General features: G+C 40.9%; 1 protein-coding gene across 1 annotated transcript in view; it reads right to left on the reverse strand.

The window, feature by feature from the left end:
* Window positions 1–13345, reverse strand: part of Greb1l (GREB1 like retinoic acid receptor coactivator) — a 247506-nt gene that overhangs the window by 46757 nt on the left and 187404 nt on the right. Inside the window, exons 11-15 of the mRNA XM_028759515.1 lie at window positions 12638–12823; window positions 8799–9125; window positions 7454–7582; window positions 6740–6874; window positions 3043–3240 (exon numbers count right to left, since the gene is read on the reverse strand). Coding sequence (XP_028615348.1) covers window positions 3043–3240; window positions 6740–6874; window positions 7454–7582; window positions 8799–9125; window positions 12638–12823 — 975 coding nt within the window. The remainder of the gene's footprint in view (window positions 1–3042; window positions 3241–6739; window positions 6875–7453; window positions 7583–8798; window positions 9126–12637; window positions 12824–13345) is intronic.

The raw sequence follows: 13345 nt of genomic DNA on the forward strand, positions 1-13345 counted from the left end.
GAGAGAGAGAGAGAGAGAGAGAGAGAGAGAGAGAGAGAGAGAGAGAGAGAGTTTTCTATTAACTAGTATGTGTTCCAAAAAATATGATGGTACTTAAATATGACGACACCTTTTGGTATTGCTATAATAAGAGATACTATACACTCATTAAGGATGTTGCTTACAAAATCTTTTCCTATGCACACTGCACTTCAACAGCAAGGACAGATACAGGCAGGAAGGAGGCACAACACTAGGCAGTCTGACAACAGCATTTTGATAGTGGTAACCTGGAGTGTGAGATTACAAATGTTGAATTTTGTAGGAATTGAATCCAGAGTCTCAAGCAGGCTAACTGTGTACCCTATTGCTAGACCATAACCTCTGTGCACAAATGTTTATACTTTCCTACTTTGTTACTTTCATTTTTACGAATAATATCATAGGGCTAGAACTATGGCCCAGAGGGTAAAAAGGCCTGGTGTCCCGAGTTTGATCCCTAGATCTCACAAAGAGAAAGAGAAAACTGACTTCTAAAAGTTTTTCCAAAAACTGACTTCATGTTTTTTCTTATAATTAAAAAAGAATGTTATTATTAAGTATATAAGTGATTATTGCTAGAATAATTTTATCTGCATTAATTTTATCTGCATTTTAAAAGATTACCTGGAAGTCTACATAAAGTTTGACAGACACTGTCTATGGATGTAGAATCCATTAGCTAAAAGTTTAGAACTTTTTATTTATTAAATTTTATGTTTTCAAATATAATGAAAATAAAATTCTTTTTTTTTTTTTTTTTTTTCGAGACAGGGTTTCTCTGTGTAGCCCTGGCTGTCCTGGAACTCACTCTGTAGACCAGGCTGGCCTCAAACTTAGAAATCTGCCTGCTTCTGCCTCCCAAGTGCTGGGACTAAAGGCGTGCACCACTACCACCCGGCCAGAAAAATAAAATTCTTTAAGTAAATTTTTATGCCAAAGCTAGGAGTGAATAATATCAATATTGTAATTTGCTACTGGGTGGTGGTGGCACATGCCTTTAACCCCAGTGTTTGGGAGGCAGAGGCAAACAGATCTCTGAGTTAGAGGCCAGCAAGAGTTTCAGGGCAGCCAGGACTACAGAGAGAAACCCTGTCTCAAAAAGCTAAACAAACAAAAAAAAAACAAACAAACAACAGCAGCAACAAAAAAGTAAATTTGCCTTGAGTTTTACAAATCTGCCTATAACACTGGCCCTGCCCACCCATTATAAACCTAGCTAACTGGTCAGATTCTGACCCTGCCCCCCCCCATTATAAACCTACTTAACTGGTCAGATTTTAGTGTCTCTCTGAAGAATGACAATCTTAAAATATGTGAGAAAACAAAACAAATCCCTGAGCTCAGAGAGGAGGACGGGTGGGCCCTGCACAAAGACCAGGAAAGTGCAAGTTACTGGGAGGCTATTCCAGGAACCGGCTCTGCAGATGAAGCTCACGCTGAACAGGTGCTCTGACGTTTGCTGAAGCATGACTTGGAATATCAGATCACAAGCCGAGGGAGGCTGCAAATGCCAGATGGTGTAAGTGAACCACCTACAAAAGAAGGCATTCCCTCCACGTATGGAAGAGAAAATCCACGAGCAACAATAGGTCAGGTTACTCGGCTATGGAAACCCACTCATTGTCCACAGTGTAGGAGAGGAAAGCTGAGGGAGCCGCGCATTCACGGTGGCCTCTGAAAGCCTCACGGGAGGCTTCTGATCTCTTCCTGCTGCCGCCTTGTGTGGCATTCAGAGACTTAAAGGCTAAAAAGCAAGTTACTCTGAGGCCTCTTGAGACATGAACACTCCTCATGAGTCAGTCAGTCACAGCCCATCAGACAGTGAACACCTGCTGTTAGCTCATGTGGGAAGAGTTCATATGCAGCCATGCTGCTCAGAGAGTGGCCCTCTGACCAGCAGCACCCAGGAGCTTGGAGAAAATACAGTCTGGGGGTTCCCTAGACTATTGAGGGGAGCCTGAATTTTAAAAGATTCTCTGGAAGTCTATATAAAGTTTGATAGACACTGTCTATAGGGATGGAATCTATAAACTACATTTTTAGAAATTTGAATTCATTAAATTTTCTGTTTTCAAATACAATTCTTTAATGTGACAAAAAGATCTATCCTCCATCAAAAATCTGTGTCTTTCCTTCAGGTAAGATAATCAGAAGGAATATGATACTTAAATTTTTCTTTTTAAATCTGGTTTAAGCCAGGCAGAGGTAGCACACACCTTTAATCCCAGCATTTGAGACACAGAGGTTGATAGGTCTCTGAGTTCAATGCCAGTCTGATCTACAAAACAGGTGTCAGGACAACCAGGGCCACACAGACAAACCCTGTCTCAAAGAACCAAAAACCAACCAACCAACCAACCAACCAACCAAATAGACAAAAGAAACAATAAAATCCAGGTTCACATGAAAACCAGAATTTGCTTAGCTGTCCCAATTTTCCAAACTCTATAGCTTTTTAGATATTCTAAGCAAATTTTATTTCATGAAGAGATTATATTTACCACAGACTTGTAAAATCTTTGCTTTCTACCATTTCCATCTTCTAGAGGGAAATGTATTTGAATCTGGTATCTATGTTCTTGGAGATAATTTTAACTTGGCTTCTTGCTGCTAAAGTGCAAGGTGGCGTCTGTGTTGAAAATGTTCTGGCAACCTGCTAAATGTTTGAGAACTCAGAAATGACCTGTGAACCTAGGAAGAATTTAAGAGGTTTTGACCCAGCATCCCGGACAGGCTAGACTTCCCTCAACAGTGAATGACCAGATTGCAGCACCACGCATGACGTCACTGACTTAAAGTGTCTGACAAACACACAAATCAATTTTAGTCTTGGCCTCTAAGGGAAAAAGGTCTAGGAGAAAGCTTACAGATAAATTAAATATTCATTCAAATGCTTTTGTGATTTTCACTACTGAAGAATGTTTTAAATGTCTTTTAAGTGTTTGGACTAAGTGAGAGAAAGAGGTAAAGGGTCTCTGGGTCTGGAACTAAATAGAAACTCAGAGAAAGTCCCATTCTCACCTGATTGTCGAACACGCTGCAGAGTTTGCTGGACCAGAACCTCTGACCTTGGGACAATGATGATGAAGTCCACTTTGCTAAAGTGGCCGAGGTCCAGGCTCTGGCTGCCACTGTCTGCGATCGCACACACCTGGGATAAGAGTCTTCTGGCAACTGTGAGCTGTGGTTGATAAATTTGGAAGGTTTCGTTATCTACATCTAAAATTAAAAAAAGTCATAAGAATAATATTAATTTAGTTCTTCGACAAGCACTATTGAATCCATATGAAGACGTAAAACACAAGGGAAAATCAATGTTTCACAACCGAGACTTCCCACATGCTATTCTCATTCGATACTGAGCTTTATGGATTTGCCTATTTCCCCCTAAAAACTGGCTGAGAAGATATGCTCAAGAATGGGATATGACAGTTTTACAAGCAAATTACTTAAAAACTGAGAGATTGTATTACAACCCTTTTGCTAATAGTGGAAACAGACTACAGTGTCACAGCTATATTGGGACCCAGCTGCAAGAAGTGTGTATTCAACTCTTTAGGCTTCTCAGCATTGCCCAGGCCTGTCTAGGGGGGAGTCAATGCCATAGCTACAATACTATAAGATTCCTTTGAATTTTTCTGGATGATACCACAGTAAACATTTCTTCTTCATCAGCAAGTCAGCTGCAACATGACCTGAAATCCCCTCTCTATGACAGCACAGGCCAGAGACACAACCTTCACTTTTCTTTCTGTTTGGCTTGGCTCTGCCAGCACCTGTGACCTGGCAGGCCTAGGACATGTAGTCACTACAGTGTTCACACCACGACCACCCAAAGAGACCTACTTGCCTTGTGACACAGGCAGCTGGCCTCTTAGTAGGTGATATACTGCAAAAACACTGTCCGGATACTCTGTGCATGCCAGTAACCCTTTCTTACAAGTTCTTACCAAGCCATCAATCCCCACAGACAACAAAATGCCTGGGCAGGCAGCTGCCACATCTCTTAAAAGGGTTGCATCCTATCAGGGACACATGTTAGCAGTTTGACTGAAACACAATCTCAAGGGCCTAATTAACCAGTGCTAATGAAAGTTGTCTAAACTCAACTTAGGTGTAGCTGAGGCATCCAGTACTTACAATACTCTAGCTACTCTGGACACAGGGGGCTTCTTGCTGGCAGAAAGAACTAACTGACTGAGATTGATCCTATGAGCTTGAACAGCAGAGTTAAGAGAACAGCTCAGCAGCAGGGTACACCTCTAGATGTGTATATAAGGCCTGAGTATGATTCCCAGGGTCAGAAAAGAGAAAGTAATGCTACTGGAAATAATTTTTAAGTTTTTAAAAATTTTGCACATGAGTGTTTGCTTGCATATATGCTTGTGTACCATCTGCATGCCTATTGCCCAAGGAGGCCAGAAGAGCACACCAGATCCCCTGGAACTGGTGCTATAGACATTTGTAAGTAACCACGTAGGTGCTCAGAACTGAACTGCGGTCTTCTGGAAGAGCAACCAGTGCTCTTAACCATTAAGCCATCTTTCCTTCCTCTATATAATTTTTCCCCATTTCCCCCACGAAGACTACAATTGAGAGGTTGAAGAGATGTCTCAGCAGTTAAGAAAAAACACTGCTTCTGCAGAACAACAGGGTTTGATTCACAGCACCCATGTCTACAATGTTGGAGGACCCAACACCATCTTCTGAACCTGTGGGCACCTGAACATATCTGGCACACATTTACACAAACACACACATACACACAAGTAAAAAATAAAATAAAAAAATCTACCAATGAAAGAAACCCATCTTCCAACATAAATAAGTTATGAGTTCCTTAGTTCGTAGGCTGATTGGGAACTAAATGTATATATAGATTTGTATGTATAGTTTAACTTAGCAAACTCTGAAGTTTGTATTTTTGTAAATGTTTTATTATAACTTTTAGTGTTGGTGGATGTATGTATGTGTGTATGTGCCCACGTGCCACAGCACACATGTGGAGGTGATAAGACAGCATTAGGAGCTGGCTCTCTCCTACCATGCAAGCCCTGGATTTGAACTGAGGTCAACAGGTTTGGTGGTAGTTGCTTTTACCTATGGGGCCATCTTGCTGATTTCAAGCAACATTTAATTTATTCTATTTATTCATTTAGATCTTTTGAGACGAGGTCTCACTATGTAGCCCTGGCTGTCCTGGAATTCACTATGTAAACCAAGCTGGCCTTGAACTCACAAAGATCTGTCTGGCTCTGCCTCCCAAGTGCTGAGATTAAAAGCATGCACCACCATTCCTGGCTTACATTTCTTTTTAAACTTAAAAATATTATTATTTTTTTTAAAATGTGTCTAGTGTTTTGGTAACATACATGTGTCTGGTTCCCTCAGAGGCCAGAGGAGGCATTTGATCCCCTGGACTGGAGTCACAAATAGTTGGGAGTTTGTGTGGGTTCTAAAATGAAAGCCTGGTCCTCTGAAAATCAGCTGGGGCCCTTAACTCCTGAGATGTTTCTCCAGTTCCTTCAAGCAACATTTTGTTTGATTGGTTGGTTTTTGGTTTTCCAAGGCAGGGGTTCAGGGTTTCTCTATGTAGCCTTGGTTGTCCTGGAACTTAACTCTATAGACCAGGTTGGCCTCGAACTTGCTGTCAGGATGAAAGATGTCTGCTACCAGCACCCTGCTTCAAACAACCTTTCTTAAACAGGAAACCAAGGATGTACTTAAAGAGCTGTATGTATTTTGAGAATTAAAAAATATTTAATTAACTAATAATTATTATTACACATGTATGTATAATGTGGTGGTGTGTGTGATTACATGTGTGGAGGTCAAAGCAGCTGGCTCTCTTTTTCCACCTTTATGTGTGTTCTAGGATCTAACTCAGTTCCCTGGCTTGGGCTACAAGCAGCCTTTACCTGCTGAGCAAACTCTAAACTTATTAACAATTCAAAATAGTTCATATAAACTCATTTTAGATTGTCTAAATGAATGACTGCTGTATTTCCAAATACTGTCTAGAAGTCAAGACACTTTGTGGCCCATATTCACATTTGTTTTGACAAGGAGGTGAGATCTGCTTCCTTTTTCCCCAGCCTACTGCCCACCATGGGGCTCTGACTTGCAGGGCAGATGATGTGTAGGTAAGACTGTTCTGCTGCCTGGAAGGCCTCATACTCCCTGGGCCTGAGGTTTTATAAGTCAGGGGAAAGTGAGAGACACAGTCCTGCACAGCTTGCAGTCTAGATGGTTTCTTAAGTTCTCTGACGCTCCCTACAAGCTCGGCAATTCTCTGCATTACAACTAAGGAAACAATACTGAGGGTCCAGCCAGTGGTGCCTGTCATCCCAGAATTTTGGAGTTAGAGGCTAGAGGATCAAGAGTTCAAACTAGACTCAGCCAGTCTGGGCTAATAAAATCCTGTCTCAGCACACACACAAAATGAAATAAAACTGAGGATTCCTAAAACCATTCCTGGCAAAAAGAGGAACTTCCTGAGGCTAAAAGATACCACCAAACGCAACTAAACAAGAGTCTCTCAGGGAAAGGACTCTTACTGAGGAGAAGGACACAGCAAAGCACTGTCAGTCAGAACTCAATTTATCATGTAGACAACAATGAAAAGCCTGCTGTAGTCTGTGCCTTGAGGATTTTTTTTTTTTAAAGCTTCTACAATACCTGTCCCAGGGGCCCTTCCCTCAGCCTCAGGCCACATTACCCAGGTTTTGTGTGGGAATCATAGCAGCAGCCTCCTGAGGTGACACACACTCGTTAAGGTCACCATTGAAAGGGGTGACCACACTGTCTCCTCTTCTTTGTTGCACTTTTTCAAGCAGCTTGTCCAGGTCATCACCTATGTCAAAATAAAGTAAATTTAAGAAGACTGTAATGAGCAACATGCTGAGTAGTTCTTATCAGTATCCAAATTAGGCAACTGGGCTGGGTTCTCATCAAAAATTTAAGATGACCTAGAATTATGTCAGAATTCCTACATGGCCATTTCTGCTGTGGTGTTTGTACAGAAAGAGCTTTTCTAGATGATATCTACCTTTGTAGGTGCATGCTTACAACCAACACACTTTCAACATTGGCTCTCTGTTGGCTGGCTTTATATACAATAGTAGGCCAAACGTACTGTTATGGTTCTATCTGCCATATTGAAAAAAAAAAAAAAAAGATCCAGGGAGAGAGAGAAAAAAAAGCCCAAACAACAAAGTTACATTTGAGTTGAGGCTTTAATCCTGGCATCCTTGTGTCTTAGACCTCACAAGCTTCCTGTCGTGTTAGTCACCAGGAGGAGTAAGGATTAAACCATTCCAAAGGAAATCTCTGCCAGAAAACTTAAGCCCCACCTTCCCGACAGGCTAAGACTTAAATTCAGACAATCACGCAACTAGTCCTGGCAGGGCGGCTCAGTCTTACAACCACTCACCTAATGACGTTGTTTTGAAATGTGATGCCAGGAAGCTGACCTTTCCTGTGATGAGCTCATAACTGATTTCTTTCAAAAACTCACTTGTGGTAAGCATGCTCTCTGCCAGGGCCCGGGACTGATGCTGACCTGAAAGAGAACAGAGGAATAACTCATCACTAAAACTAATGCTTGCTACAACACTAATTATGATGGACATCGTCAGAGACCACAAAAGTCTAAAACTACAGGGACTTGATTAAGAAGGTTACAGCATGTTGAAAGATGTGCATACAAAACATCAATCTGAAGATTGTCTACAACAGCAGCTGCAGTAGCAGCAGCAGCAACAACAAAATCTTCATGATGCCAGGTGACTGAGGGGAAAATAGTGTATTTTATGTTTGTAACTATAAAAACATACACATGTGGTTAGAGAAATCCATAGAAAATGTAACAGTGTATTTACATGGTTGTTGTAAGTACTTACCTTAAAAATGTAAACTTATACAGAATTACTTTTAGAATTAAAAATAATAATGATCACAGCCTGGAAAAGCTTTCTGAAGCCCTGACATGGGAGTGGGCAGATGGTTTGGCCAATGCATGTTTATGAGTAATGCTGGGATCTGATCTTTTTGGTAGGAACAGTGAAGACAGGAGAGATGGAAGTCTGGGTACTGGTGGCTCTGAGGACAGCCCTCTGAGAGTCAGCACAGGGCACATTTAGTTGCTGCTCTACTTTCTGAAGGTTTCCTGGGTGTGATAGAGTAGCCTCTTCTGTGTGGAGAGTTTCTGGCAAATATAACTGGCTGACACAGGTGCTTTATCACACGACAGAATGGTTAAGACTTGTGAAGACTTGTGAAACCTTTACAATTAACTTGGTTTTTTATTTTTATGCGCAGTATATGTGTGAGTGTGTGTATGTGTGCATGCAGGATCTTGAAAATCAGAATAGGGTGTTGGATCCCCTAGTACTGGAGGGATAACATAGACTGTTATGAGCTGCCATGTGGATGCTGGGAATTAAGCCCAGGTCTTCTGCAAGAGCAGCAAGTGCTTTCAACTGCACAGCCATCTTTCCACCCCCAACACGTATACAATCTTTTAAGGACAGAAGTTACATGTGATGAGAGCATTCTGCTTTAAAAGAATGTCTCCAGAACCAGGTGCAGCCACACTGAGGGCTTTGATTTGAGAAAGAAAGTTAAAATTGGGAGAGAAATCCAAGCCACAGCCATTAATCAGAGAATAATTATGTGGATGCTGGAAATACCCAATTGTTATTTTTCGAATACAGATGACAGAATGAATTCATTAAACAAGTGATAAGACAAACAAACAAAGGCCCAAACCCACTCACCTAACACCACGACACAAAATTCATTCCCTCTGATTTTTGAGGCACAAATTGCCACGACATAATCTGGCAGCCTTTGATAATGTTTCATTTCACTGAGAATCCTCAGTGTCTCCGAAATGCCTTCTGATAGAGAGTTGTGGGTCACAATCACATGAACCAGGTCCTGAGACACACTGGCAGCTAATCTAGCAAGCCAGGGGAGCTGTGCTGGTGACATGGGTGCACATGGAGCACCCAAAGGCAGGGCTCTCTCTCTCACAGAAAATTCCTGCATAGCTTTCAGCATGATCTGCTCAAATTCTTCCCTGAGAGGTATCTGGTCAGGACCTATATTGATGAGAATTACAGTTAGAATTTAGACAATCAGAGATGACAAAATACCTAGTACCTAGCACCCCACAGTTCATGTAAGCCCACCACACTCCAGCTAGCAAGTAAACACTGTCTTACAGTGGTCCCAAGCCACAGCTCATACTAACCACACACTGCAAATTTCTCTTTCACTTCTCTCTGACCTCAATTTTTAGAGCCCTAGCTCTGTTCTCCTGTACTCTAGTAATGTTCTCTTCCAAGAAGGATTTGCAAAGATACAAGACCCATTCTGTTGCATGCCCTGAGAAATAATCACTTTCAAATCTTGACATTACGGAGTCTGATGACTAATAAATGAGATAACACACTGGTGTGTAATCAATTTTAGGTTCTATTCATTTCTCATTTTAGTCATGGATACTTTGAAAGTACTGTAATGGATTGTCTCCATCTAATTTTGACATTATCCACAGGGAAATGAATCATTTTTTCATTTCCAATTTACATATTTCACAGTTCACAACTCTCTCCGAGCAGAGACTGCTCGGTCATCTCATTGTCTCCTGAACTCTGGATTGTCAAACGCGACATTCGGCCTCTTTCCCCAGCCAAAGTTGAGTAAGCTTATACTGATGACTAGTTGCCCCTGAAATTAGAGAGATTTTGTTTTTTATTCTCTTTAGAAACTTAACCAGTCTATACAACAAAATAAGCAAGCATCCAGTTGGTACAAATTAACCAAGACTTCTACCTTTAGTTTAAACTTAAACCTAGGGGATATAGTGACTTGTTCCCTACCTCCCATATGAATTGGAGACTTGAAACTCAAGGACTCCTGTTTGCAGGAGCAGACTCTTTAGTATCTGTGATCTGAGGCTAAGCACTGGCTTTAGAACCCCAGGCTACAACACAAAGAGGCTCTGTGTTCTCCCTGGAAGGAGGGGACACAGAGGGTCAGAAACCATTCCTTCCTCTGATGCAAGTTAAGTGTGCTCCTGGCTCTGTTTTAAAGACAAGTGGGATTATACAAAATATAACACAGTCTAAAAATAAGTATTTTATATAGGAAGAGTCACTTTTCTAGAACTAGTTGAGAGTGAAGGAGAAGAAAATGGGAACCTCATAGATAGGTGTTTGTTTCTGTATATAGAAACTAGAAGAAAACAGTAATGCTTACAGTATGTTTGCTTCAAAAGTTAGAGCATAACCTGGCACTATTGTGAGTGAGCTTTGGGTTGATCCCTAGGATTCCAGCCACCTAGCCTAAAACGTTGGTTTCTCATGTCCTTCTTGACAATGCCTCTTGCTAGGTGAAGTGAACAGTGAGTGGGATTCTTGGCTTTGTTGTTGTTGTTAGGTCAGTTGAGACTCATTTAACTCTGATCTTCATTAACCTTTAACAAATTAGAATTGTGGTTTGTAGCCATGGAATTCATACTGTGTAGTGAGCTCAAAGTGGCTGAATTTCAACTAAAAACTGAAGGGAAAGTCATCATTTTTATAGTCTGATTCCACCAGAGCACATGGCAAATGAAAAGCAGGCTTGGTCTCCATTTTCTAGCATCATCTATTGAAAACCAATGAATCCATGCAAAGGCACCTGGGAGAAAATAAAGTGGTATAACACATTCCCAGCATTCTTTGTTATCTTAAAATTCATTTGTAAAGTTTTGATTGAATTACTGTTAAGAAAAAAAATGGGGGACATTCAGTTCAGATGAGAGATGACCTTTTAGAGCAGCACATGCACCCCCTCTTCTCCGTCTCTACCACTCTCCGTCCAGACTGGATTCTAGAAGCCTTTTAGCCACCTCTTCCAAGTCCAATAATGGTAATTTTCCCTTTGAGAGCTATCTCCCAGAGCATCAGCTCTGATGGCTTCTTAGATGGAGCTACCATAATAGGAAGAAACAATTCCAACAGACCAGAGCCCACCTGAATTTGCTGATTCCATTATGTACTTCAAAGGGCTTTTTACAGTGTGAAATAACACAAAAAAATTTATGTGATTGTTATAGAAAGGCTCTTTCTTTCAGAAGAATCTTGCTTTTCTTTTTCCATGTTAGTACTTGGAGATACAAAGTATTAAAGCTGTCATTTTAGAAGTTTGGATATTTTTAAAATGTCTATATTTTTATGAAGTTTGGATATTTTAGAAGTTTGGATATTTTTTAAAATGTCTATATGAAATGCATGTGTGAAAATATTCTTGCTGCCTCTTAAACTTATAGGGACAGAATAAATTTTTTTCATGAACACCAGAACAATTTGTTGGAGGACAGAGAAGTACACACCTAGCTGAAAGGAAGGAAAGCAGGGAGGATAGGAAAGAAGGAGAGAGGGAGGGAGGGAAAAATGGAGGGAGAGAGGAAGGATGGTGAGGTGTTTATGCTGTATACAAGCAGAACTAATGACTGGAAGTAAAATTCTGGAGAGAATTGATCCTAAAGAGAAAAAAGAATCTTGTTTAATTAAATCAGAAATCTTTAAGTTAAGAGGGTTTAATAACTGGAAAGAAGAACTTATATTTTTATCATATGGCTTACTAAACTCACTAGGACCCTGGTTTCTCTGGTGATGTGATCTGCTTTGCTTGACTAAAAGTGTTGCTCTGCATAGCACTGTCTTCTCTGATTTGGGGATCTGAAGGTGACTTTCTTGTCTTAGAAGGCAGCCAGAGTATAGTAATTAAATTTATGACATCAAATGAGCCGGAATGAGGTAGTTTAAATAACTTTATTACTTATCAACAGTAAGGTTTTCAAGTTACAGGTTTATTATGAAAGCAGGTTTCATGGAAAAAATGGCTTTAAAACCCCTGCCAGGGCAGAACCCACATCAAGAAGTCTCCTGGGAAATTAAGGGTCCTTGCCAGTGTTGATACATAATTTTGGAAGTACCTGGCTTATTGAAATTTTTGATTTTTAAATACTATCACAGTATTTTTGTGGTTTCTTAACACCACAGTATTTTGTAACATTAAAAAAAAACTTCATGAGTAATACAAAAGTTTTTATATGAAAATTTGCACCTCAAACATTTTCCTAAGTAAATCAATGGCGTGAAATCCCAGAGTGAATATGTAATTAGCCTGAATATTTGATGGCCCACTGCAGTTTGCAAAATAAAGGAGATTTCAATAGAAATGTGGCTGAGCCCCAGTGCTGTCAGGACACCTGCACACATTCACTGTAGGTTCAGAGGAAGTGAAGGGTTCATGACCTTTGTGACCCCCCCTTACCTCTTCCTTCTCTTTTGCTAGGGAACCCCTAGCAAAGCTAGTGCCTTGGGAGGTTAGAAAGCATCAGGAGACTAGACACTAGAGGGAGCAATTTGTCTCTTTTATGACAAGAAATGGAGAAAAGGGAGGAAAGGAAAAAGTCAGAAGACTGGGTAGAAGGAAAGAAACTTAGAAACAAAAGAAAGAGACCACGAGCCAGGCAGGCAGATGGATTGAAAATGGATACAGAGCATTCTGAAAAGCAGTTTCAAGGGTTCCCAGCCGATGACTCTGGAGAACAACTTACCTAACCGTACAAGGTACTGTATCGTCAGAAGGATCATGTTCTCCACACTCAAGAGATGGGTGCTAGTTAACCCTAATTGTTCCAGATCTTTGTTTTCCAACTGTGGAATCTTGTAGCAATTCACCAGTAGAGGACTCACAACAATGTCACCAACATTTCCATAGAAGTAGGGTAAAGTGCCATAGCCTGCCCCAAAAGACACAAGTCAGTTAGCTCAGCGTTTCTGGGTTCCAGTCAGGCATACCAGCTCAGTGAGACATGAGGGCACTCAGGCATCCTCTGCCCTCTGAGACAGCCACCTTCAGGGATTCACCTATGTGTTTACCATTCTATAGAAACTGAGATGAGCCACTCCGGTTACATGATGTTTTTCCCACAGGAGGAGGGATACTGCTAACATTACAGTTCTGTCTCAGAAGATCGATGTGGCAATAAATAGTTCCTCATCAACTTTCTTTCCAGATGAAAAAACAAGCCATGCTAACCTCTCACTTCTCCAGTGCTCTGGGAGGTGGGGAAAGGTAAGCTAAACTCAGTGGTAGACCACATTCTACTGACCAGTTGCAAGGGCTTAGAGATTTCCTTCTTGTTTTACAACATTAGTTTTTGTTTTGTTTGTTTTTGGCAGATTTTTACATGTATGTGTATTCTGCCTGCATGTATGGTCTATGTATGTCTGGTGCCCATGGAGTTCAGAATACGATGCTG

The sequence above is a fragment of the Grammomys surdaster genome, unplaced genomic scaffold (genome assembly GCF_004785775.1).
Source record: "Grammomys surdaster isolate TR1022 unplaced genomic scaffold, NIH_TR_1.0 126298, whole genome shotgun sequence".
NCBI classification, from domain to species: domain Eukaryota; kingdom Metazoa; phylum Chordata; class Mammalia; order Rodentia; family Muridae; genus Grammomys; species Grammomys surdaster.